At 40.7% G+C, this 26,932-nt stretch overlaps 1 protein-coding gene across 2 annotated transcripts in view; it reads right to left on the bottom strand.

Annotated features, from left to right (window-relative positions):
• The window catches only part of DIP2C (disco interacting protein 2 homolog C), a 358,664-nt gene that overhangs the window by 17,150 nt on the left and 314,582 nt on the right, over positions 1 to 26,932 (bottom strand). For both annotated transcript variants that reach the window (XM_030878350.2, XM_030878352.2), the window contains 2 exons: positions 16,486 to 16,654; positions 14,073 to 14,243 (listed from right to left, as the gene is read on the bottom strand). In XM_030878350.2, coding sequence (XP_030734210.1) covers positions 14,073 to 14,243; positions 16,486 to 16,654 — 340 coding nt within the window. The remainder of the gene's footprint in view (positions 1 to 14,072; positions 14,244 to 16,485; positions 16,655 to 26,932) is intronic.

The raw sequence follows: 26,932 nt of genomic DNA, 5'->3' as shown, positions 1-26,932 counted from the left end.
GATAATGACCTTGTTCCTTCTAATTCTAATTGTGCCTTGGTTTTCCTCCAATGTGGGAGGCCATTTCTGCCCAAGACATAAGTCAGGGAGGTTGTGTGTTTACCACTGGTCATCTGGGCAGCACCCTGTGTTCTGAACTATTCATTTACCACAGGATCCAGAAACCTTATCTTGGCATCATAAATCTCTTCAAAATATATGCTGAGTTGACTTCTGAACAGCGATCTCTGCTCATGTAAGAGCAATGGCATTAAAGCTGCATTACAAACCAAAATTCTACATACATTTCTTGGGAAAGTAATGCAATACCTTGGGTAGAAAAAGACAGAACCTAAGAAAAATCTGCCAAAAAATAAGGGAGCCTCTCAGAATTTATTTGAAGAACTACACTAAAATTCCTCACGAGAGAATCTTAATCTTATACCAAAGGCACGTTTAAATATAAGAAAAAGATAAAAATAAAGACACCTTTGTTGTACCATACTGGCCCCCCCGATAATCCTCCCCACAGAGAAAGCACATGCAATCAGCCTGGAGGAGGAGCTGCACTGCCATGTGGCCACGGTGCCCTCGCTGATCTGTGACTGCTTGGGGGAGCTGTGTTACAGACCAGCGCTGAGTGGAGAAGCGGTTTGTGGTCTGAGTAATGCAAAGCACATAACCATAAGAGGCCAATTAAAAACAAACAAATCAGAAAACAGGTCACTAGAAGTGGAAAATGAAATAAAACGGAGATGACCCCAAACTGATGGTATAAATGGAGGCACAGCATTTGTCACAAACGTGAGACGTCTGACAAGATCTGAGAAGTGACACCGCGCTGGCCGTCAGCCCTCCTGACCACGGGTCTAGAAGCCCAGCCCATCTCTGCACTCAACTCCTAGTCTGCCCACTGCTGGGAGCTGACGAGACGGTGGTGGTTAGCAGGCACTGGTGTGGATGAGCGGGAAATCCCTACCTTCTCAGCCAGCTTCCACAGCCGGTGGGGCTACAGCAGCAGGAGGTGGGAGCAGAGGAGAGGTGAGGACACCAGACCAACAGACACCGAAAATCCAGGACACACACAGACACATAAACAAACAACCCAACAATAAAAGTGGGATGAAGAAGAGAGAGGGGTGGGGAGGAAAATGCAAAAAGCAGGGAACAAAGTAAAAAGAAGATCAAAAACAATGTCAAATATGGAAGTCGTTAAAATCAATCACTGTACCATTAAAGGTTAAAAAAAATCTAAAAAGATGTCCACATATCCACAGAGCAACAGAGGAGAGTAACAGATGACTAGCCACGGGAAGGTGGACCTGAGTAATTGCTTTTAATACATATGGTCAGTGGGTTTTGATTTTATGGTACCTTTCTCTAGTTTCTTTTCTTTTCTGAGAAAGTGGGGAGTATGAATTTTATTGGCCAAATCTGTCAAGTGTTCCTCACTGAAATAGTTTCAAGTTTCTTACTACAACAATGAAGGGGAGCCTGGAAGTTTGTGGATCTAAAATCAGCCCTACTCACCTACAAGATTAGGACAAGAAAAGAGGTCAGAGTACGAGTGAAGCGTGAATCAAACCTTGGGCTCCTAGGTGGTCTAGCTCAGCGGTGCGGGGAGGGACCCCCCAGTGAGCACCCTGCTTCACCCTCAGCTCTGTCCTCAGAGACACTGCCTTCATTTCTCTCTTGTCTTCCACGGTTTTGGTGCCCACCTCTACCCCTGTTAAAGCATCTATTCCCACGGGGGAAAGACTCCAGAAAGCAACGTGGGCAAACTTCTCTGATGTTGTGTATTCCCTGGCTGACTCGGTATCTTTCCCAAACACTCCTAGAAAACTAGAACAGGGCCAAGTTCTCCCTTGGGTGCGGTCCTGACCCCGTCATCACAGTCACTAGGTGGGCTCCAGAGACAACAGCAGCAGCAACAAAGAAGGAGCTCTTCACTAGGTTTCCTGAGGCAGCAATTTGTGAATAAACAAGGCCAGACTGAAAAACTATCATCACGCAACTTGGAGGCAAGTCTATTTAAAAAAAAAAAAAAAAAAGCAATGGTTCCAGATTTAAAAATTACGATTCCATCCTTCTCTCTGAGACTTCCTTCACTGTGGTAACCATGGCTACTGCTTTCTCTCAGCATCTCTATTTTTAGAAAACTGAGGCAGGACTCCAGGAAAGAGAAGAGGGCCAGGAAAGGTGTGTGCACCTGGAAGGCACACACGACTTTCATTGGGTCTCTTCAAGCTGAATGCAATAATTTAAATAATTTCTCTCATGATTCTTTGAATCCCAAACATTAATTGGAACAAAACTAAGTCCATGTTCTCTCTCTAAATTATTCTAATTCACAATTTTTAAAAATAATTACTCAAAGTAGTATCTCAGAAGAAAAATACACATGACTGGGAACACGTTTCCTATCTTGTAAATGCGTGGAGGAGATAACATCTGGAGCAAAATCGGTCTACTGACTAATGAGGGAGACGTGAACGAAGAGTTAATGTACAGGTGTTTCCAAGTTTCAAAAACCCTAAGGTAGAAAACTCTGAGATTTCAAGATAAATAGTAGGGAGTGCATATTTAACAAAATCTTTACTTTGCCAAAGAATGCAAGCTGGAGTTCCTTTAACTAAGGCGTACGCTCCTAAGTATTTAAAGATAACGGAATACTTCCAGAAGGGACCAGCAAGAAAGCAAAGCTATCGATTCCAACCAAAGTTTATCAGAAATGAAGTCGAAACGTGTTTGAAATTGCAAGTTATATTAATCAGAAAAGAGGATTAACTTTAATGTTCAGTTGTATAATAAAAAGTGACATATGGACATACAATAAAAATCATTTTTTCTTATTGTCATAAAAGTGTATCAGTTAGGTATCAAGCACTTATTGAACAAATGAATTATATTTAAATCTCAGCTGTAGATATACAGACTCACATCCCAAACACAGCACAGCCAATTCAACCCAGTACTTATCTGAACACCTCGGCTGAGTGGTACTTTTCTATTCAGCAACTCACATACTATAGCATCAGTACAATCTAGTATTAGCACATAACTCCTTAAGCTTAAGTAGCAAATTCTAAGCAGAAACGTGATATAAAGACACAGTTCCAGAGTACTGATACTGGGCATATCTACTGTGCTGGTGTTTGAGGAATTGAGGGAGTTTCCCATAACTGGGGGCACAGGAGGCAGCTCTGCAGGACTGGATTCCAGCAGGGTATGGGCACAGCAAAGTGGCTCATCAGTGGGCTCTTCCCCCCGACCTTTAAGCAGTGTTTCTGCCTGCATGACCCCAAGGCACATTCTTTGGTCCTCCTAGCAGATCTGTGTATTAATAATGATGTTTTCACTATTTTAACTGAGATTTCAGCTTTCTTTTGATAAGCACTAGTATGGTGCAACTTTTCCATGCTTATACCTTTAATCTATTTGTGTCTTTATTTTTAAACCATGTTTGTTTTAGGCTATATATAACTGGGTCTTGCTTTTTAAAACTCCAACCTCATGATCTCTGCATCTTAAATGAAGTGATAGAGGATTTATATTTATTACTGATGTGATTATGTTTAAATCTATTTTTTGTTGTTTATAATTCATCCCATCTATCCCCCCACCTTTTCTCTGCCTTCTTTTATAGATCCACTCTCTCTCCTCTGTTGGCTTATTAGCTACAACTCTTTGTTTTTCTAATTCTAGTGGTTACTTTATGGCTTATAGCATACATCTTTAATTTCCCAGTCTACCTTCAAGCGGTATTACACCAATTCACATGTTGGAAGAACCTTATGATAGTATACTTCCATTTTTCCCTCCCAAACTCTGGGCAGTTGCTGTCACCAGTTGACTTTTATAGATGATATAAACCCTACAGTATATTACAAGTTTTGTAAAGGCAGTCAATTACCTTCTAAAGAGACTCAATAAGAAAAACATCTTATATGTTTACCTATGCACTTGCATTTCCAGCATTATTCATTCTTTTGTATAGACCCAGATTTCAAACTGGTATCATTTCCCTTCTGCCTAAAGGATTTCCTTTAATATTTCTTGCTCTGTGGGCCTGCTAGTAGTTGATTCTCAGCTTTTGTATGGCTAAAAAGTTTTTATTTCAAGTTTGCTCTTGAAAGATATTTCCATTGACTACTATGAAATTCTAGGTTGACAGTATTTTTCTTTTAGTATTTAAAAGCTGTTTTCCACTGTCTCTTTGCTTACATTTCTGATGAGAAGTCTGATGTCATTCTCATCACTGTTCCTCTGTAACTTGATTTTTTTCATCTGCTTTTCCCTGTATCATTGGTTTTGGGCAATTTAGTTAAGCAGTTTCCTTCACGTTACATTAGAGCAGTGGGATTTGTGGGTTTATAGTTCCATCAAATTTGATATATTTCTTCATGTATTTTTTTCTAGACCGTACTCTTCTTTTTCCTCTTTCATGGGAACTCCTATTATATGTATACTAAGTCCCTTGAAGTTTCCCCCGATTTCACTGATGTACTTTCCATTAAAAAATACTTTTTTCACGTTTCATTTTGGAAAGTTTCTATCTGTTCAAGTTCACTAATCTTTTCTTCTGCCATTGATTCCATCCAGTGTATTTTTCATCTCACATATTATAGTTTACATTTCTAGAAGTTCAACTTATTTTTTTTTAAACTTTCCATGTCTTTTCTTAACTTTCTGAATATGTGGAATACAGTTAAAATAACTTAGTGTCCTTGTCTATAAATTCAACATCTGTGTCAGTATGGTTCAGTTTTGATTGACTAATATTTCTCCTCATTGTGGATCTGTACCTGCTTCTTGGTATGCCTGGTAATATATATATTTTTTGGTTGCACTGTGTGGCATATGGGATATTAGTTCACCGACCAGGGATCGAACCCATGCCCCCTGCTGTGGAAGTGCAGAGTCTTAACCAGTGGACCGCCAGGGAAGTCCCTGCCTGATAATTTTTTATAGGATGTCAAACACTGTAAATTTGACCTTGCCAGTCACTCATCCCACTGTGTTCTGGCTTCCCCTGTATCTGATGAGAGTTCAGCATCATTTTTATTATTGTCCCCCTTACATAATACATCTTTATTTTGCAGCTGCTTTAAGAATGTCTCTGCTGTTGGCTTTCAGCACTTTGGTGATGATGTGTGTAGGTGTGTTTTTTAAGCTACTGTGCTTGGCGTTCACTGAGATTCTTGAATCTGTGTGTCGATCTCTCTCATCAGTTTTGGCCGCTGGGTCTTTAAATTGTTCTTCTGTCCCATTTTCTCTCACCCCCTCCTTCTGGGACTCCTATTACATGCATGTTAGACAACCTGCTATTCCACAGATCTCAGAGGCTATCCCATTTTATTTTCATTCCTGTTCCTCTTGCGTTTCAGTCTGGATAATTTCTATTGACTGGATTTCAAGATCACTCACTGACCCTTTCCCTGCTGCATTCAGTCTGCTATTAAACCATGAGGAATTTTTAAGACTGTAGTTTTCATTTCTAGCATTTCCATTTGGCTCTGTTTTGTGGCTTCTATCTTTCTGTGGTATTCCTCATCTCTCCATGCAAGGTGTATACCTTTCCAACTAGATTCTTTAACATATTTACCATAGCTATTTTAGAGTCTCTGATAAATCCAACATTTCTATTCTACTGACTCTATTGACCGTGTCCTTTCATGGCCATGTATCCTATTTTCTTTCTTCGTTGCACGTCTTTTTGATTTTGATTGTAAAGCAAACATTGTGTTTAAAAGCACAGTGGAGACTGAAGTAAAAACATTTACCCCCAGAAAAGGGCACACTCTCTCCTGTCAGCCCACTAGTTTGTGTGTCTGAGTGAGCTTGGTCTGGGATTTGTGGCAACGTTAGATTTCATTCATGCTGGCTTCCCATACCTGTGAGCATAATCAGGACTTTGGATCTGAGCACTAGTAAGATTCTGGATACCTCTTTATGCTTTATAGCTTAGAGACTTGCTTTCCAAACTGTGGGAGATTTCTTTCTGCTTCATAGCTTGGCTGCCAGCTTTTTGCACGACTGGCTGCTTCTCTTTCCTCTCCATTCTGCTGCCCAACCCCTAGCCTTTGGAAGGCAAGATCTGCACTTGGGGAAGGCCCTGGGGGCCTGAGAGAGATGTGCTTGGCCTCCCTATCCCACCTCCGTCTTTGGAGTGCAAGGGTGGTACACCAGATGATCTGAGGCTCTCCAGAGAGGGGCTCTCAGCTTTTCTGCTCTCCTTCCAGCCCTCAGGACCTCTGCTTTCCACTCACTGAGGAAATTTTTTCACTTCCAGGGCCCCTCCTCAGACTTCAGAGACCTGTTGCTTTAACTCACCAGAGGCCCACAGAACTGCAGCTGGATTCTCTCAGCTCCTGCTCTGTTCTTGGCTTTTGCATACTGCCCTCTGGAGTAGGTGAGGTCTGTGGGGAGTTGGTGGGGGGTATGTAGAATGACTGGGCTGGGGGTCCCTGGGATTCTCATCCTCTTGCCAAGCTATTTACTGCTGTTAACATTCTCAAAAAAGTTTGGCTGGTTCCTGCTCCCCTGTAAGGGGTGAAAACAATTGTAGGTCTCTTCTCTCTGAAAGATTTAGTTCATTTAGATTTCTCTGAATCTTGGCTCTCTGCTGAATTTTAAAAGCTATGATTTTGTGTATTAACCAGATGGTTTCAATAGTTAGGGCTAGAACAACAGTCTCTTGTGACTTATACATCCTAATCAAAAATGGAAGTCCAGCAGGGAACTACAGATATAGTCAGTATCTAAGGGAAAAAAAGGGAAGTCCAGAATCCTTTTTAATGAATGTATTTTTTGCTCAAATTGTGGTTAGTATTAAGCACGTTGATTGATTTATAAACTGGTATCAGGAGTGGTTGTCAGGGAAACAGGGATCTGAAACTGATTAGTTGGTTTGGTAAAAGCCAAAGGGCAGAGAAAATCCAGCTCATCTGCCAGGCTGGACTCTGCAGATGTCCGTGCCATACCTTGGCAAAATGGTAATTAAACCTCTTTCACAGGGGTCAGCAAACCCCTGTTTTTGCAAAGTCTTCCAGGAACACAGCCTCACCCATTCATTTAAACAGTATCTGTTTCTGCCTTGAGCTACAGAGCTGAAGGTCCCTGAGAAGAGACCACAGACTGCAGGCCCAGCTCTTCACTCTCTGGCAAGAAAAAGTGCCCCAAAGGCTTGTCTTGGGGACCGTTGATCCACAGACCAACGTGAAAACATAGTGAGACAACCCAAACCAGAGGGAACATCTGATTGAGAAGCTTGTGGGTTCAACATCACAGTCTACTAGGACCCCGAACTCCTCATGTGGTTATTTCTGAAGCCCCTGAATGTTCAGATGGAGAGACGTGCTTGGCTACGGCAGTTCCAGCACTGATTCTCTGTTCCATGCGGTGCCCCCGTGCCCAGCACACATCAGACATCTGATGGTGGTGGTGAACTTGACAATCGAGTCTATGGCTTACAGAGAATCAGTGACGGAAGGGCCACCAGCTGGAAACCCTGGACCTGGCCACAGTTGTCTCTTCGGGACAGAGGAAGGGTATGGTATTGGTTGCAAGAGTGAAAACTGCATTGTGGTGGGGTTTTGTGGGGGAGGGGTGATGGGTAAGAACGGGATGAACGTAGCCTTTGGTTGCTCCATTTTTGGTCATCAGGCATCAGAACTCTTTCTGTATTTGGGCAAGTCCTCCACTTTTGCAACCTGGTTGGATACAAAGCCTCTGTCCCTCTGTAGTAACTAAAAACATCTGCCACTCTCCTGCTCAGCTTTCCTGGAAGCCAGCCTGCCAGGTAGCTGCACCTATTCACAGCAAGAGGAAGCACAAATGTTCTTGCCCTTGGCGGCGGACACGTCTGCGACACCACCCAGCGACATTTTAATAAGTTCCTTTTAAGTTACCAAAGGTTTCTGCTGCCCACAAATTAGAACCCTGACTGATATACGGGTAATTGAGAATACAGGTCCCATGAACTCAAATGTTAATTTTCATTGTCTGGGACAACATACATCAGCAGGAGAGGATGTGGAAGTTCTGTGGATGTGACAAATTCCCTGGAGCATGGGAAAACCCCAGAGGCACCTCACTTATGTTCACTTCCCTCGTCTAAAAGCTGTGTTGGGAGAAAATGAATTGGGGGCTCAAATGAATGAGTCTTATTATAACTATTAATTTTATCTTGAGAATTACTTAAGATCTATGTCACCCTGAGCCTTCCACTTTTTTTTTCTTTTAACAATCAATGACTCTACTTCTCATCATCAGGGTGGCTGTATTTCCCTTTCATTGTGTGAGTTTCAAGATTTAAGGTTTAAGACCTTAAGGTTTCAAGATTTAAGACCATAACTGTAAATACTGAGTTAATTCCACACAGCTATTTATAATAAAGCTTTCCTCAGATAAATTAATCGTTATTTTTCTATATAATAAAGATCAAAGTTTCTGTTTAAAGTGGCTTAAAAGTTTTTTCCTAATAAAACAAAAATTGAGATTTCTTTTGGAAAGCAGAAGACCTCATTTCCCCTCCCTTCTTCAACTGGTGAGGAGGATGCTAATTTTTGTTACCAAGAACTAAATTTCTAAATCTAATACATCCAAAAACCTTTCAGCTTATACTTTTGAAAAGAGTAATTGTGAATGAAGCACAACATCTCTTTTGATGCAGGTTAATAAGCCAGTGGCACTTCCTAACAGAACTAAGGAAATTTATGTTAAAGCCAATCTCACAAGTCATAATTTGATCTTTCTAATGCCTACTTTTGTCATAAGTTCAATAAATCAAAAGTGCTTTAAAGTCATTTTTACAGCTAAAGATTCTGGGAAATGTCATTCCAAAGTATAACAAATGGTTCATACTTCTAAATTTCTTTCTTCTGCAGAGTCTAAAATACTCTGCAGAAATCAGAGTCATGTAAAACCAGAGTCATCCACACTGAATTTTATGAGTCCATTCTTTTGCCATTGAACTATGTCAAAAGGACAATTTCAAAATAATTAATGTGTCAATTCCTGCCTTAAAATGATACATGGGTAAACAAGTCACTCGGTTTCTAAGATACAGAAGCCGAAACAACAGCATCACAGAAATTATGACTGTCTCAGTTTTCTGTTATTCTACTTTTGCGATTGCCTCATATGTAAAATTTTTTAATTGCTCATTTGCATACTTGACAATGATGTATTTGTCAATTTTCATGATTCTCTCTATTACAAGAAACTAGGGTTTCATGTCACAGCCCATGAAAGCAGGCATTGAGGAGTCCCTTTGTGGTGGCCCTGACTCTGTTCCTAGTACACGCCGCCCCCCGCCTCCCCACCCCCTGGTGACAACAGACTGAAGAACAGCAACTAGCACACAGATGCACGTCTTCTGAGCTGTTTGATTTAGGTCACACGGAAATAGGGGGTCTGATTTAAAATGTTCCAGGAAAACAGTCAAAAACCGAAGGCAGGATATCCTGCCTGTATACAGTTCAGTTTTGTAAACAGTTTACAAGGCTGTTATTTCACTTGCATAATAAACCACAACATGGAATTGGCACCTGACAAAACTGCAAAATGTGAGATTTCTTTAACATGTTGCTCTGTTTAGATGACACAGTCAGTAGCAATGCCAGTTCTGTTTCCGGCAGCTGTTTTTATTTCCCTGCTTTGTCAGGAAAGCTCACTTAACTTCTCTGAGCCTCAGTTTCTCTCCTCTTAAAACGAAACGACCGAGCTTGCTCTCTGTGAGTTGTAGGCAGCTCTAGCCAGATGCTGCCTGGAATTGAGTGGTGTGACACATTTGTGAGAGAATTTGTTTTCTTTTTTGGGCATGAAGTCTTTTTTCTGAAGGTGCAGGCCCTGGAGCTACTGTTTGAGATGAAAATGCTGCTAGAAGCCTGAAGAGCAGCAAACGTTTGAGTTTCATTTCATTTCACTTCATTTCATTTCATGATAACTTACAAATGATGCTGTGAGTTTTTACCTGATGAAGATTCACATGAGTTCATTTCAGAGAAATTTCAGGACTGCTATGTACTTACTTCCCTCAGGAGGCTTGAGGCTAATAAAAAACACACTGAATTTCTCAAATGTGAAGCATATTTGCAGTCAGAGGAGTCGACACCCAGTACTTCCACAAAATTCAGTCTCAGGAAGTGACTGTGTGGCTATGTGAGTTGTGTACTGGGTTCTCTAAGACAGTTTTTCACAGAGCAGGGGGATAGAAGTTGTTTATGTACATAATTGTGAACTATGGCAGACAACATTAAGTGGGAGGGATGACCTGCCATGGGAATTCAGAGGAAGGAAAGTATTTCTAGCTGGAGGAATCAAAACATGACACCTGGAAAGAGAAGCAGCCTTTTGCCACATGAAGAAGGTGGAAGCCCATTTCAGGCAGAGAACAGCCTGAGTTGTGGCATCAGGAAGTAAAAGTATGAAAGACTCTACGGTAGAGGATGTCATTTAGCGTAAAATTGTACAAAGGGGAGAGAGATGCTCAGGCTGGATTGGTCGGCGTGCCACTGATGAAGTAAACACAAGCCCTGATTTATCTCACGTAAGTTCAGAACCTCAGGCATGAGATGCGTCTCATTCTGCAGTCACAGCACCCTGCCCGCTGCACAGCCCAGCCTCCCCAAGGCCAGGGGGCACTTCTGGAAGGGGACCCACAGACACTAATATTGTGGTCCCCAGCGAGAGCAGCTTGTAAACCCCACATGGCTCGGATGAGGCTCCATTCCTCGTCTGGACAGCGTCCTTCGCGTCCCTACCCACGTACCTCGTGGAGATGGAGACCTGCCCTCCTCCTGCAGGGCTGCCCTCTACCTGAGCACTCAGGGTCCAGTCAAGGGCCCTGAGGAAGGACGACAGGCGATCCAGGTGAGAAAACATGTCCTCAAACAACAACAAATCCACTGAAAACAAATATGCCCACTAACTGATTTCACATATATTGGTAATCCTGGTGTTCCACAAGGAAAATGGTGTAAACTTCTCAATGTCTTTAAACATTTACGACGGGTTTGGAATTTAGGAACTATCTTAGCATTTTTTAAATTTTTTTTACATCAAGGGAGTAATGGTGATTATCTCTGGGTATGACTTATGAATGTTATTTATTTATTGGCTAGTCTGTATTTCCTGATTTTGTTTCCTAAAATAAATATTCTTTTGTAAAAATACTTAATCTATAAAAAAATTCATAACTTTTCATGTTGTTTTCCTCATTTCTTTGTCTAAACATTCTTAAAAATTCAGTTTTAGTATATTTAACATCTTTATCAGGCATTTATTATGTGTCAGGCCCTGGAGAAACACAATGGGAACAAGAGACATGGGATTTCTGCCCTCAGACCTCAAGCTATGCCTGCTCTGTTTGCTTGGGACCATAATCACATATTTTTTAATTTCTGCAAAAATTAATAGAAAACAAACATTTCCACTGACCAGCCCTGCCTCAAGGCTTCTGCACTTGATGCTGCCTTTGCCCAAATTTTTGTATGTTCACCTCAGAGGGCACTTGGCTGAAGTGTCACCTCATAGAGAGGCCTTTCTTGGCTACCCTTCCTAAAATTGCCTCGTGTGTCTCCTTTTCCTTCTTATTTTATCTTTACTAAGAATATTTTACTCACTCACTGAAAAAATCATCTGTGTTTACTGTCCATCTGGTTCCATGAGGGCCAGAACCGTGTCTTGCACTTATCTGAGTAAACTCTGACTTAGGCTGACACGAGCTACTCACAGGATGGAGCGTCACCGAGAGACACCATGTGTGCGGTTACGGGGTTCTGCTCGCAGCCTGCTGGCTCCTGCCTCCCCAATGCCAGAGAACTCCGTAATCCCGACGCACACCTGGCCTCGGGGTTGGCAAGGACAGAGAGTCTGCATTCCTTAGTATGATACACTTAATTTATTTGATTTATCTCTACTATCAGACTGATATTTTCAGCTATTTTCTAATACTGACCATTCAGAAAAAGAAAAACTGGCTGAAAATTAGTTGAGAGTAAAGCACCCAAGTAGAAAAACTTAAAATGGACAAAAACACTTAAAGGTGCTGTCAACATTCCAGAACAGCACCCTGACCCGTGACTGGGGATGTCAGCTCTGATGTGGGGGTCATACTGACGGAACTGTTTTCTAGAAAAAGAATATTTATTCTTTTTATTAGGAGTACAGAACTTAATTTATCCAACATTCTTACAACACATATTTATTAAATATTTACAAAGCACCAGGTACGGTTCTAGGTGCTAAGGACACAGGAATGATGGAGCTCATGTTTTAGGCCACAGAGGTGGCGAACACCTGTGTGCCAACTTCATTCTCGGCTTCTTACCCTTATTTTCTGTCACCTCTATCTTTTCAATTATTTTTAGTGTATTTTACTTTCCCTACTTAATCTACTGCTTCCCTATAAAACTTCTTAAAACATTTTGGATCAAGTAGACGGAAATAAATGAAAAATAGAAAGGTAAATAACCATAAGTGCTCTATTTCTAGTATCTACAAAGTTTTAATTCTGTATAATAAAGTGTAGTAGAACTTGCTTTGTTGCCTGTATGAAGTGGACAAGTGCTAAGTGATATTATGTTAATATGGGATCTATTCTATGCCCTTCTCCCCTTCATCTGCCAACATTCTGAGAGAGAGAGAAAGAAGAAGAAATATTGTGGCCAAGAGCCTGTCTCTCATGGATCCCTGATCTTTTTTCTCCACTACTTGCAGGAGAAGGGAAGCATTACATTATCCTATGGCTAAATTTATTTAAGAAGTGGATTTCTGTATTTCTCATTTCTCCTCATGGAACAGATGGCTAGAAACATTTAAGCAGAACAGATCAAGGTGAATAGGAAAAGAAAACTTCAATATTTAAAGAACTAGTTTGGCAAGATAAATCCAATTCTTCAGATTACCTCTTAGAAAAGGGAATTAATTTCAATCATAGAACAAGGTTCAACTGACTCTTGAGAGGACCCTGGTAGTTATAAATTTTTAGAAATGGAGCTAATTCAAAGAGAAGGAAGACAGAAGCAAAGGAACACCAATGAAAATCAGAACACCTTCCTGTAGCTAATTTTTCTGAAGCGAGCTCAGCGGACTGGTCACATGGGGAGAGTCCTTCCTCTCCAAAGTCCACGCTGAGTCCAGATACTGAGAGCACTGGCCGGGAGAGAGCTGACCAGGAGCTTCCCGAGGTCTCCCAAGGGGAACTGTAAGCAGCATCTCTGGGTCGTAAATGGGAGAGACAGTGGGTGGGCAGGGAGGCGAGATCAGGAGCCAGCTTGTGTCCACTGTCCTGCACTCCAGCACCTGCTGTGAGCAAAGTTCTTGTCCTCTTAATATGTTCCAGGAACAAAGCCTGCAGCTGAGCCCTGGGCTGGCTTGTTTTGGATGAGGCTGCCCAAAGGGCACTGGGAACAGATCCCCATAGGACTTTCCCTTCCTTCATGGACTAGATCTCATGTTAAGAGTTCAGAGACGGAAAGGAATAGTGAAGATGGTCTGAAGTGGGCTAATGAAGAGAAAGAAAGAAAATAAGCTTTTTTTTTTTTTTTTTGCCACATATAATGCAAGGCTATCTTACGAGGGCAGCCTCACTTACAGCTCTGCCTTAGAAATGCAGCAAAAAGTATATACCTCAACGTCACCCCAGCCGCAAATTCATGAATCTGCTTAATGTCCTGGAATTCTTCCTACAGAAGTTACTGTCTGCATACAAGAGACTAAGTACTTCAAGAGACAGGATTTCTTGCCACAATGAAACATTTGTTTAGTATCTCATCTTTAAAGAGCCTGCCTTCACAGGTCTTGACAAACTGCTACTCGTGTTACAAAACTTAAAATGCCCCAGGACAGAATAAGCCTGTGAATGCTAGTTATGAATAATGGTTACTGACAAATGCAGAGTATAATTAAAAACAAAACAAAACAAACAAACAAAAGGTGTATACCAACCACATGCATTTACTGAAAGATACCTTCTAAATGTGGGTAAGCATCAGCAGGGGAAACTATGTTGAGCAGTGTGGCGCTGTATGCCTGTCTTTAAAAGTCACTCTCTGACTCACGCACTTACGGGCATCAAGGAAACTCACCTGTAAGCAAATCGCCAGGTTCACTCTACAGCCAAACGAGGTGCTAACGGCCCGTGGATGGAGGCCCAGGTCTTTAAACAGTTTTGAGAATGACTGGGTGAGTGCTATTCGGGGCCGTTCTTCTGCCACCACTACACAGGTCCGTACGCGGGACAAGTCCAGTCCTCGTGCCTAGAAATAATGACAGCAGTAGGAGGTCAGCCTTGCCAGTGTTAGGGGTGTGACCTGCAGGCTCCTTACCCAGATCTGTACAACAACAGAAACTCCACACAGATATTCATTCCCAGGGCTCTCTGTGTCTGCACCATTAACCAAAATGCTGTAGAACATGTGTAAATAAAAAAACGCCCATATCGGTAATCAAGGATGCCATTACAAACATATCTTAAATAATTCAAGAAGCATAATGAGGAGAAAAGTTGAAGAAAAACAAGGTGTGGATAAAATAATTAAAGGACAGGGTTTGGGGAAGAACAGAAGCACTTGTATACACTCCTGCCAGCATGGATACACAGGAACATCCGTCGGAGAGAAATGAGAAACCTGCTTTTAATGTAAGAATGGAAAATGAAAACATCTGGGCAGCTTCTTAAACACAGCTCTCCTTTCATGTCCTGAGACGTAAAAGGTCCCAGATAAACTGTCACAAGGAAGCACAGCTCAGTTCTGCCCAAATTCCATCTAGTGAACGAAATGGCAACACCCGGGACAGGCAATGAAGTACCTTAAAAGCACAACACTCCCAAGTGGAGCTGAGGAAGAGCAAAACGCGCAACGGGAGTGGCAATGAAACAGGAGGCGAGGGAGCGACAGGGTCTCCATCCCTACACAGGACAGTCACCAGGAGCCATCAGCGTCCTGGAGAGCTGACAAGGGCACCTGAGCTGAGGAGGGACATGAGTCAAGATAACGACAATCTTCCATACGTGCAGTTACACAGGGAAAATTAAGTCCAGGTAACAGGAATGACCCTCGACACATGCGTGTTTTGGGAGGCAATGCACCCTGGGCTTTGAGATGGTGCCCCTGGAGCCACAGATTCAAAATTTGGCTTCAAACTTTACTAAATGTAAGAACTTGGAGAAGGTGCTTAATTTCTCTGTAACCTAAGTTTCCTTATCTTTAAAATGGAAACAATAATGGACCTATTTCAGAGAACTATTGTAAAGGTTAAATTAATCAATTATGTAAAGTGCTTAGAAATCACTTATTATTTCATTTGGTTATTTATAAATGCACCTATAGGTAAAGTTCATGAAACGTACTCAATCATTTTATAGCATAATATAGGTGGACATGAATAATAATATTTTATAAATTTCCTTTGCTGTATAAACATATAACTTCAAGTAATATTTATTTATGTAGCTTAATGTCAAAGTTATCTTGCATTTTGCTTTCTTGTTCAAGCTTAATGCACTAGGTCTGAAGAGGAAAACAAAATTCAGAAGAGAGAAATATATTGCTTTACTAATGGCAAGTGTATAGATAATTTGTATGTGTGCATATATACACACAAATATAATCTGTGTATATATCTATACATACACACCCACACATATCTGAGCATATAAACAGTGAATAGTTGGAATATTAACCAAAATAGGTCATATAATTATTCTCTCCTAGTTACTTGAATAAGGACTACATAATTTACTATGAAAATATGTCTATCAGAAAGTCCTTGGGGCTTCCCTGGTGGCGCAGTGGTTGGGAGTCGGCCTGCCGATGCAGGGGACACGGGTTCGTGCCCCAGTCCGAGAGGATCCCACGTGCCGCGGAGCGGCTGGGCCCGTGAGCCATGGCCGCTGGGCCTGCGCGTCCGGAGCCTGTGCTCCGCAGCGGGAGAGGCCACAGCAGTGAGAGGCCTGCGTACCGCAAAAAAAAAAAAAAAAAAAAAGTCCTTGGCTTAAATGAAGGGAAATGTTGTTATTGTCACATAATGGTAATTGAATATTAAAAAATAAAACCAAGCCACTGTTCACTGGATTGTAAAAATGAATTTTGGTTAGGACCCAGATCTACCAATCAGGGTCCTCAAGGAAAACGAAATGAGTGGCTAAATTTAGACGTATGACTCGAACCCCAGCGTTGGGATAAAACTAACTGCACTCAAGAACTGAATTCACCAACAAATCAAAAGGCAATTCAGGACTCTCCAAGTAGCCCTAACAGAATTAAAGACATCAATAACATACACTCTGACCTCTAACCCTGGCAGTGGGAAAACATCCATGTTATAAAACAAGGTTTTCACGTGAAAACAACTTCGTCAACCTCAGGTGACAGGGGACCTTATGTCGGCTTTTCTGAAGGATCATTTAGCCTCACCACATCTACTCCACACCCTCTGACACTGGTGCTTTCCCAGGATGCTGGCAAGTGTCCCCCAGGCACTCTGAGGGCTGCTTACCTTGAGGGATTCTGTCTGCGAGCCCAGCCCCTTGGTACACAGTTCCATCACTGAGTAGGAGCAAAATGTATCCCGGACTTTGTACTGACTCACGGCAAGCAGCCACAAGGCAGGGTTGGTCTCCAGCTCTGCAGGTGGGATGAGGATGGACTGGTGCCCGGAATACACGCTGCACAGAGAGATGGGAGGGCTCAGTAAGGATGGAGAATGGGGGACCAGCCAGCCTCTGAGAAACACCTACTGTCCATTTGCAAGAGGGGACAGTCACACCAACTCTACTCTCCGGTATTTGTAAATATAAAACAAAAGCGTGTTTACAAAAACATTCTGAAAAATACAAAAGAACTATGGGATTATGATCCGCAGTTACTGCCATTTTGAGCACTCATTGAAAGATCTCAAAGCTCTGATGCTGTTAGGTTTCTCTCAAAGCTGCTATATTCACAGAATGGACTCTCACAGTGGGAAACACAGGACTGAATTTTGGTAAAAGGTCTGGAAGTTCAGAACAGGAGTTAGCAAACTAGATGCTGCCTGGTTTTGTAAATAAAGTTTTATTGGGACACGGCCCTCAGTCCTTGCAGTACCATCTGCAGTGGCTTTCACACCAACGGGCAGAGCTGAGGGTTGCGACAGAGACCATGGAGACTGAATATTTACTAAACAGCCACTTGAGGAAAAGCGTGCCCAACCCTGGTTCAGAAAACTGACATCCAGAGTAAATAAAAGGAAACTAGGACAATTAGAAGAATTAGGATTATAATTTTACTTCAGAATGATCCAATTGGATTACCAAACAGAACTAAGGAAAATACAATCATTCTCTAATTTTACCTTTACATTAGAGAGCACGGGGAGAGAAACAAGAGGCTATTTTGTTTCACCATTAATTAATGGGGCAACTGTGATTTTAAAATAATGAAGTATTTGCCAAACTACATTTTCAATGGTATTAATTTTGTTTGGTTTATGGCTACAAATCAACATTAATAGATATATGCTATAACAGAACATCCTAGATAAACTACCTTCTAAGATTTAAGTAAAAGAGATTTTTAAAATTGAAGTATAGTTGATTTACAATGTTGTGTTAGCTTCAGGTGTACAGCACAGTGATTCAGTTTTATATATATATATATATAAAATATATTCTTTTTCAGATTATTTTCCCTCATAGGTTATTACAAAATATTGAGTATAGCTCCCTGTGCTACACAGTAGGTCCTTCCTTGTTGGTTATCTATTTTATACATAGTAGTGTGTATATGTTAATCCCTCTCCCCACCACTTTCCCCTTTGGTAACCATAAGTTTGTTTTCTATGTCTGTGGGTCTATTTCTGTTTTGTAAATAAGTTCATTTGTATTTTTTTTCTTTTTTTTTAGATTCCACATATAAGTGATACCATATGGTATTTGTTTCTCCCTGGCTTACTTCACTTAGTATGATAATCTCTAGGTCCATCTATGTTGCTGCAAATGGCATCATTTCATTCTTTTTTATAGCTGAGTAATATTCCATTGTATATATATACCACATCTTCTTTATCCATTCATCTGTTGATGGACATTTAGGTTGCTTCCATGTCTTTGTAAATTTCCAGGCTACTGTAAATAGTGCTGCAATGAACATTGGGGTACATGCATCTTTTCAAATTAAGACTTTTCGCCAGATAGATGTCCAGGAGTGGGACTGCAGGATCATGCGGTAATTCTATTTTTAGTTTTTTAAGGAACCTCCACACTGTTTTCCATAATGGCTTCACCAATTTACATTCCCATCAACAGTGTAGGAGGGTTCCTTTTTCTCCACACCCTCTCCAGCATTTATTATTTGTAGACTTTTTGATGATGGCCATTTTGACTGGTATGAAGCGATACCTCATTGCAATTTTGGTTTGCATTTCTCTAATAATTAGCAAAGTTGAGTATTTTTCCATGTGCTTGTTGGCCATCTGTATGTTTTCTCTGGAGAAATGTCTTCCTAGATCTTCTGCCCATTTTTTGATTGGGTTGTTTGTTTTTTTGATATTGAGCTGCATGCACTGTTTGTGTATTTTGGAGATTAATCCTTTGTTGGCTGCATCATTTGCAAATATTTTCTCCCAGTCCGTAGGTTGTCTTTTTGTTTTGTTTATGATTTCCTTTGCTGTGCCAAAGCTTAAGTTTAATTAAGTCCCATTCATTTATTTTTGTTTTTACTTCCATTACTCTAGGAGATGGATCCAAAAAGATATTGCTGAGATTTATGTCAGTGTTCTGCCTATGTTTTCCTCTAGGAGTTTTATAGTAACCAGTCTTACATTTAGGTCTTTAATCCACTTTGAGTTTATTTTTGTGTATGGTGTTAAAGAATGTTCTAATTTCATTCTTTTACATGTAGCTGTCCAGTTTTCCCAGCACCACTTATTATTTTTAAAATTTATTTATTTTATTTTTGGCTGCGTTGGGACTTCGTTGCTGTGCGCAGGCTTTCTCTAGTTGTGGTGAGTGGGGGCTACTCTTTGTTGTGGTGCGCGGGCTTCTCATTGCGGTGGCTTCTCTTGTTGCAGAGCATGGGCTCTAGGCACACGGGCTTCGGTAGTTGTGGTGTGCAGCTTCAGTAGTTGTGGCTTGTGGGATCTACAGTGCAGGCTCAGTAGTTGGGGTGCAAGGGCTTAGTTGCTCCGCACCATGTGGGATCTTCCCGGACCAGGGCTCGAACCCATGTCCCCTGCATTGGCAGGCAGATTCTTAACCACTGCACCACCAGGGAAGCCCAGAAGACCCCCAGCACCACTTATTGAAGAGACTGTCTTTTCTGCATTGTATTATTCTTGCCTCCTTTGTCGTAGATTAATTAACCATAGGTGCATGGGTTTATCGCTGGACTTTCTATCCTGTTCCACTGATCTGTATTTCTGTTTTTGTGCCAGAACCATACACTTTTGATGACTGTAGCTTTGTAGTATAGTCTGAGGTCAGGAGGCCTGATTCCTCTGGCTCCATTCTACTTTCTCAAGATTGCTTTGGCTATTCGGGGTCTTTTGTGTTTCCATACAAATTAAAAAATTTTTTGTTCTAGTTCTGTGAAAAATGCCATTGGTAATTTGATAGGCATTGCACTGAATCTGTAGATTGTCTTGGGTAGTACAGTCATTTTAACAATATTGATTCTTCCAATCCAAGAACATGGTATATATTTTTATATATATATATATATTTATATATATCTTTCCATCTATTTGTGTCCTCTTCAATTTCTTTCATCAGCATCTTACAGTTTTCAGAGTACAGGTCTTCTGCCTCCTTAGGTAGGTTTATTCCTAAGTATCTTATTCTTTTTGATGTGGTGGTAAATGGGGTTGTTTCCTTAATTTCTCTTTCTGCTCTTCTGTTGTTAATGTATAGAAATGCAACAAATTTCTCTATTAATTTTGTATCCTGTCAATTTACTGAATTAATTGATGCGCTCTAGTAGTAGCAAACCGAATCCAACAACACATTAAAAGGATCATACACCACGATCAAGTGAAATTTATCCCAGGGATGCAAGGATTTTTCAATATTTGCAAATCAGTGTGGTATACCACATTAACAAATTGAAGAATAGAAACCATATGATCATCTCAATAGATTCCAAAAAAGCTTTTTATAAAATTCAACATCTATTTATGAGAAAAACTCTCCAGAAAGTGGGCATGGAGGAAACATACCTCAATATAATAAAGGCCATATATGACAAACCCACAGCTAACATACTCAACAGTGAAGAGCTGAAAGCATTTCCTCTAAGATCAGGAATAAGGCAAGGATGCCCACTCTCACCAGTTGTATTCAACACAGTTTTGGAAATCCTAGTCATAGCAATCAGAAAAGAAAAAGAAATAAAAGGAATCTAAATTGGAGAAGAAGAAGTAAAACTGTCACTGTTTGCAGATGACATGATACTATACAGAAAAATTCCTAAAGATGCTACCAAATGGTTTTTTTTGGTCTTAGTTTTAAAAGTCTTATTGTGGTAAAATATGTATAAGATTTACCATTCAGCCATTTTAAAATGACACTCCAGTGGCATTAATTACGTTTACAATGTTGTGCAACCATTACTGGCTATGTATGTCCAAAATTTTTCACCATCCCAAACAGAAGCTCTGTACCTAACCCATCACCACTTCCACCTCCCAGGGCCTGGTAACCTCTAACCTACTTTCTGTTTCTGAATTGCCTATTCCAGATATTTCATTTAAGTGAAATCACACAACATTTGTCCTCTTCTGCCTGGATTATTTCACTTAGCATATTGCCTTCAACATTCTTCCATGTTGTAGCATGTGTCTTCAAGGCTGAATAACATCCCACTGTATGGATAGACCACATTTTATTTGTTCATTCATCCATCAATGGATGCTTGGGTGGTTTCTACCTTTTGGCTACTGTGAATAATGCTGCTATGAATAGCACGTACAAGTATCTGTTTAAGTCCCTGTTTTCAATTCTTTTGGGTATGTACCCCAAAGTGGAATTGCTAGACCACATGGTAACTCTATGTTTAATTTGCCGAGGAACTGCCAAACTGTTTCCCAAAGGCTGCACAATTTTACATTCCTACCAGCAAGGTACGAAGATCCCAGTTTCTCCAAATTTTCCCCGGGACTTGTTATTTTCCATTTTTTTCAGTACAGCCATCCCAGTGGGTGTGAAGTGGTACCTCATGGTGGTTTTGACTTGCCTTTCCCTAATGACTCATGATTGAGCACCTTTTCATGTGCTTATTGGCCATTTGTATGTTTTCTTTGGAGGAATGTCTAATCAAGTCCTTTGCCCATTTAAAAAATGTAATTGGCTTTTATTATATAATTGGCTTTTATTATTATATTTTATTATATCACTGATTGAGGAATCTTAAGCCCCTCTGTCTGTTGAAAACAAAGATTCAAAAGTGTGAAAGTTACCCAATAGTGAGTAGTTCATCATTAGAGCTGTATTCACACACACACACACACACACACACACACACAATGTTTTACGATACAGCATTGTAATGCTGCACTGGTTTTTCTTTTGTGTTATTACTTGAAGTTAGTGTGTAAGCCAGGAATGTTAATTAATCTGATCTCCTCTGAAGGAATATCAGAATAAGTAAAAGAAGACATCGCCACTTTATTTCAACAATTCTATGCCAGTTAGGATTCATTGCACAGGCTGTATTAAATCTACCCAAGCATCTCAGAGCACACTCAAATGCCACAGTTATTGCAGAACAACAGAAGTTTCATTGAAACCAATGTCTCCTTTTAAAGGACACTGCTTCTTCAAGGGAGGAGTAAATAATGAGCCGAGAGTTAGGGCTCAGAGGAAACACCCCCGTGAGCTGAAGGCCCTCTGAGGTTCCACCCACCTTCCCTAGACCACCCTGGGGATCCCAGCTGAGCAAGTGAAAATCATAAGCAAGAACTTTAAAAACAAGGTTCTTAGACTAAGTCTGTCATGTACAAATAACTGACATGCTCTTTGGACGTATTAGAATAAGCACCATTTAAAGAACCTGTTTTTGCTTCATACAAAAGCCTTAGCCTGATGAGGTGGGCTGGGTGTGCCCCTCGGATGTCCCTTCAGAAAGGACCAATCCTGTGATATGCTGCGGGGCAGGGGGGGTGGAGCTCAGGAAGCTCCCGGTGGTGCCGGTTGCCCTGTCCAGTTCTCTGGCCGCCTTTTTACTTGGACAGGTATGACCCCCACAAAAAGCTCTCCTACTCCCAACTCCAGCTCATGACGGCTTTCAGAGGACCTTTCCTGTTTGTAGTGGAAACACTGGCTCCCAGGGATCACACACTCCCAATGTGGACCACTAGGAAGAACGGTCTTTTTAAGGAATGAAAGTGATTTGTTGGCAGATGTGTTCTAACTTGGCTTCTAAAGATGGATTCCACAAAACTTAAATCCAAGACACACGGTTAAAAACTTCCCATTTTTAATATTAAAAGGAGAAAGTGGGATATGGAACCACATACAAACTACGATTATAGCTGTGAAGAAGGGCAAGAGCACAGGAACAAACAGAGCAGGATACTAATGGGGGCTAGGGTAGGGCAGAGGGACCCCGGGCATTTCTCTGCCCATTTGTCAGTTCTCAGGGCACTCATTCATTTCCATAGAATATGACCCATAAACACATTCAAAAACACACACATTTCTATCCTGGAATACCTCTATCACACATTTCTTATCAGGATAACAAAATGCTACAAGTTGGTGATTGCTTTAGATTCTCCTATTGGAGCTTAATGCATCAAAACATCAGACAACCAACAACCAATGTGTGGGGATAAGATGTAGGTGTTATTCTAGGAAGGATATTTGATAATCAGGTGGGAATTTTTCCGGTGGTGGCTTTTGGATTTTTTGAATTTTACTTAATCCTTCTGAGCAAGGAAATCTGATAATGAACAGAGCCCTCTGTATTTAAAGAATTAAATGAAACTCAGAATAGAATAAGAACTTGTTCCAAGTTGAGTTTAGATGAACTTTAATGAGCTCTGAGGATGTGCTGACTGCTCTCAGTAACCAGGAGAAAGGATTATTATGCCCAAAACTTTCCTTTGAAAATTTTCAAATATTTCCTTTGAATTCCTGCTGATGTGAAAGTTTTGTTACACACAAAACATGCAAAACTACACATTCCAGTGGAGCCCTGTGGAAAAGTATAAAAATTATTTCTATAGTCAGTATACAAAAATCAATAAGATACCATTCCAATAATTATAACTCTCAACATTCTGTCAATTTTTCTTTAAGATTTGTCCTTGGGAAATTGATTTAGGCCTTTAAAGACCACTTTACAGTGCGGCTATTTAAGAGCTCAAACAGCACGACAATATATCTGCATTACAATACTGACACCTTGGTCAAACAACTACTTACTGCAAGTAGCATCTATCCAGTAACACTTCTGTACAAATTTAGCTGAGCCCTTGCAGTTTGTGAAAACACGCTTTCATCTGGAAGTCCTTGTAGCCAACACTGTGGTGCTTTAAAAATCAGAGTTTCCATCTGGTTGAGAATCCGGCATGTTTTGTTTTCTCACTTCTGAACCAACCACCACCAAGAATACGCACTGGGGGTCTGAAGTCGAGCCAAACACCTCCTCGGCTCCCGCAGCGCATCAGGGCTGCTCCCCTCACACCCGGAGGTCCTGCGGGCTGTTCCTGAGCCCTTGTCTTCTTTCCAGGGGCCATGAGAGCTAAGGGAGACCCCTGCCCCTGAGGCCACCGACACAAGAGGCGGCCACCTGCGAGGGCGACTTGTTGGACACCGGTGTTTTGTGCCACAGGCACCGTTGCACCCTCTGCCCTTTGCAACGCAGCACTCAAGGATCAGCCCCCACACCACGTCTGGCGTGACCTTGAATTAGAGCTTTCTTTGTAGCTCATGAACCAACTCCAATGAGAAGCCTCAAGGCAACATTAAGCAGGAAGAAATAAAAATAACGGAAAATTTACCTCTGCTGAATGGATATTAAAAGGACAATCTTGGCCAAAAATGGGATCATACACCAGGTAACAGCCCAAGATCTAACACCCTCGCACATCACGCACCATGTAAATCGTTAATTATCCACTAGGAAACATGCCTTTTCCCTCTTTGAAAAGTGATGGTGCACAGTTTTCCGTTAGCACCAAATGTTATTCAACCCATTCGTGAATCGGGGTTAACGAGACCACCTTAATTAGATTCCCCTGCATGACTTTTATTCCAGCTCAAATTTACACCACTTCTCTGACACTGAGGACTTTTACATTTTCTGGCAGGTACCGAACACAGTTAATGACATTGGAGCCCCATGTCTTAGGGAATCAAAATGCAGGTAAAAACCTTATGGTGATCTGCTTAATTATGACAATCTACCCATATTGTTCCCAGCATTTTCCTTTTACATGCTATCATAAGGAGACCAGAAATGACGAAAAGGAAATACAAATCACCCACTGCTAGCTTTCTCAAGAATATACACCAGGATAAATGACTTGCTTGATCAGACTGTTAGCACATGAAAGGGTAGGGTCCAGTGTGGAGTTCAAGGCTAGAGAATATAAGCATACTTGTGAAAACTAAACATAGTTTCACCTCTGTCCTCATTCCTATAAACAGAAGACAACATTAAGAAAAGGTTATTAAATCCTAGTAGAGGACGAACAGAAAACCTGATTCACCAATTTTCTACCTGCCCTTTTTTTTGCTCAATCCAACGAAAGTCGATTTGTTGCTTCATTTATTAACCAACACTGATTTCTTGGCACTGGCTATAAATACTTCCCTACTTAATAGCAGTTGCTTATAGGGAAGAAGATTATTTCCTGTGAATTTCTGGAACCTGAACTATTCTAGTTTAGATCTTAACTTCAAAAAGAACAAAACAACTTAAAAAACATTTTGGGAATATTTTCTCTCAGCCTCTGGCCTGCTCTCATTCTCGCGACAGTATCTTTTGCAGAGCAGAGATGATTAATTTTAATAAAGTCAGCCTATCAATTATTTCTTTCATGCATCATGCCTTTGGTGGTGTATCTAAAAGTCATCAACAAACCCAAGATCATCTAGATATTCTCCTAAGTTTTCTTCTAGGAGGTTTATAGTTTTACGTTTCACATTTAGGTCTATGATCTGTTTTGAGCTAACTTTTGTGAAGGTTGTTAACACCTGTGTCTAGATTCTTTTTTTTTTTTTTTGGCCTGTGGATGTCCAGTTATTCCAGCACCATTAGTTGAAAAGACCACCTCTGTTCCACTGTATCATTGTATTGCCTTTGCACTTTTGTCAAAGATCGACAGACTATACTTATGTGGGTCTATTTCTGGGCTCTCTACAATACCAAGAGTGAACCCTGATGTAAATTATAGACTCTGGGATGATAATGTGTCAAAGGTAGGTTCTTAGTTTGTAAAAAATGTACTACTCTGGTGGGAGATGCTGATAACAGGGGAAGCTGTGCGTGTGGGGGTGGGGTGTGCATGGGAAATCTTTGTACCTTCCACTCAATTTTGCTGTGAACCTAACAATACTCTGAAAAATAAAATCTAGATAAAAAAACAAAAATAAAAAATGTCTGAACAGGAGAGAGAGAGAGAAAAAAAGACATTTTGGTAACTAATATAAATTTGTACATTTATAATTCAATGATTTCAGATTATTAACTTGATAAAACATACAAAGAATTGATAACTCTCACAATTTGGGCACCCTGAGCAAGGCAGCCACACAACTCACGACAACACATGTCACCCTGTGGTGTCACGTGGGTGAGCCTACTGAACTGGGAGGGTAGGGTCTGTACCACGCACTTCAGTTACTCCAAGGAAAGTTGTTTTCCTTTTTAAAACTTTTACTTAGGTATAATTTGCATATCATAAATCTATCCATTTGCAGTACAGAATTAAAAGAACCTTGACAGTTTTGCAGAGTGTATAATTATCACCACAATGCACTTCCATCACCCTAGAACACTTCCATCACCCTAAAGGCATGCCTTGTATTCATTTGTAGTCAATCCTGTTTTCAGCTCTAGCCCCAGTTAATCATTATTCTACTTTCTGTCTCTATAGATTTGCCCTTTCTGAACATTTCCAACAAATGGTATCACATGATACAATCATATAATAAGTGGTCTTTTGAGTCTGGCTTCTTTCAGACTTGGCATATGTTTTTGAAGTTTATCCAGTCTGGGGAGAATTTTCATCTTAACAATAATGAATTTCCTAATCCATGAATACCAACTGTCTGACGTGCTTTTTAAAACAGGTCCAGTTTTTTAAGCAAGTCCATTGTGATCTGTTTCTATAATGGATTTCAGAACGAAGAAGTTTACAGCTGTTATGTATTTATTTTTAGTGCTGCAGGGGTCATAGCTGATTTTGTGACTTCTGAATGAATTTGCAGGTAAGACATTAAGCAAAGGGTCACTGCCACCCTCTCTGTACAATTCCTCTAGAGAGTCCCATTGCTGCTGGTGACATGCAGCAGGACTCACTCCAACCAGCACCTTCTCTGTGGATTTCACGGGGCTTGGCTGGGTGAGCCTGCAGAACCAGAAGGCACTTTTGCCAAGTAACAAGAGACAGTTGCCTATAAAGCTGTAGTTCAGAATAGGTTTCCTTCTCAGCTGGCCAGATATGTCTAAAGTCACTTTGGCCCTACTGTTGGAATGGTATATTCTGAACTATTTTCCAAGAAAAAATTACCCACAATGCTATTGCATTCTGAACTGAGGCAAAAATCATTAAAATATTTCAACTGTTCAATTATATTTGCTTTCTCAAAAAGTTTAATTGTGGTGATTAGAATGACAGTGTTTTTAAAAAATATGTAATTGGATTTAGTCCAATTTAACCCAATTGAATATTATAAATGCATTAAAATAATTGTTTTAGGAGAATGTTTAAAGATGAGAAAATGTCTACTATTATGAAAAAA

The sequence above is a fragment of the Globicephala melas genome, chromosome 2 (assembly GCF_963455315.2).
Source record: "Globicephala melas chromosome 2, mGloMel1.2, whole genome shotgun sequence".
In the NCBI taxonomy this organism is placed as follows: domain Eukaryota; kingdom Metazoa; phylum Chordata; class Mammalia; order Artiodactyla; family Delphinidae; genus Globicephala; species Globicephala melas.
Note: the sequence above shows the minus strand (reverse complement) of the source record. Positions and strands in the feature narration are given on the sequence as shown.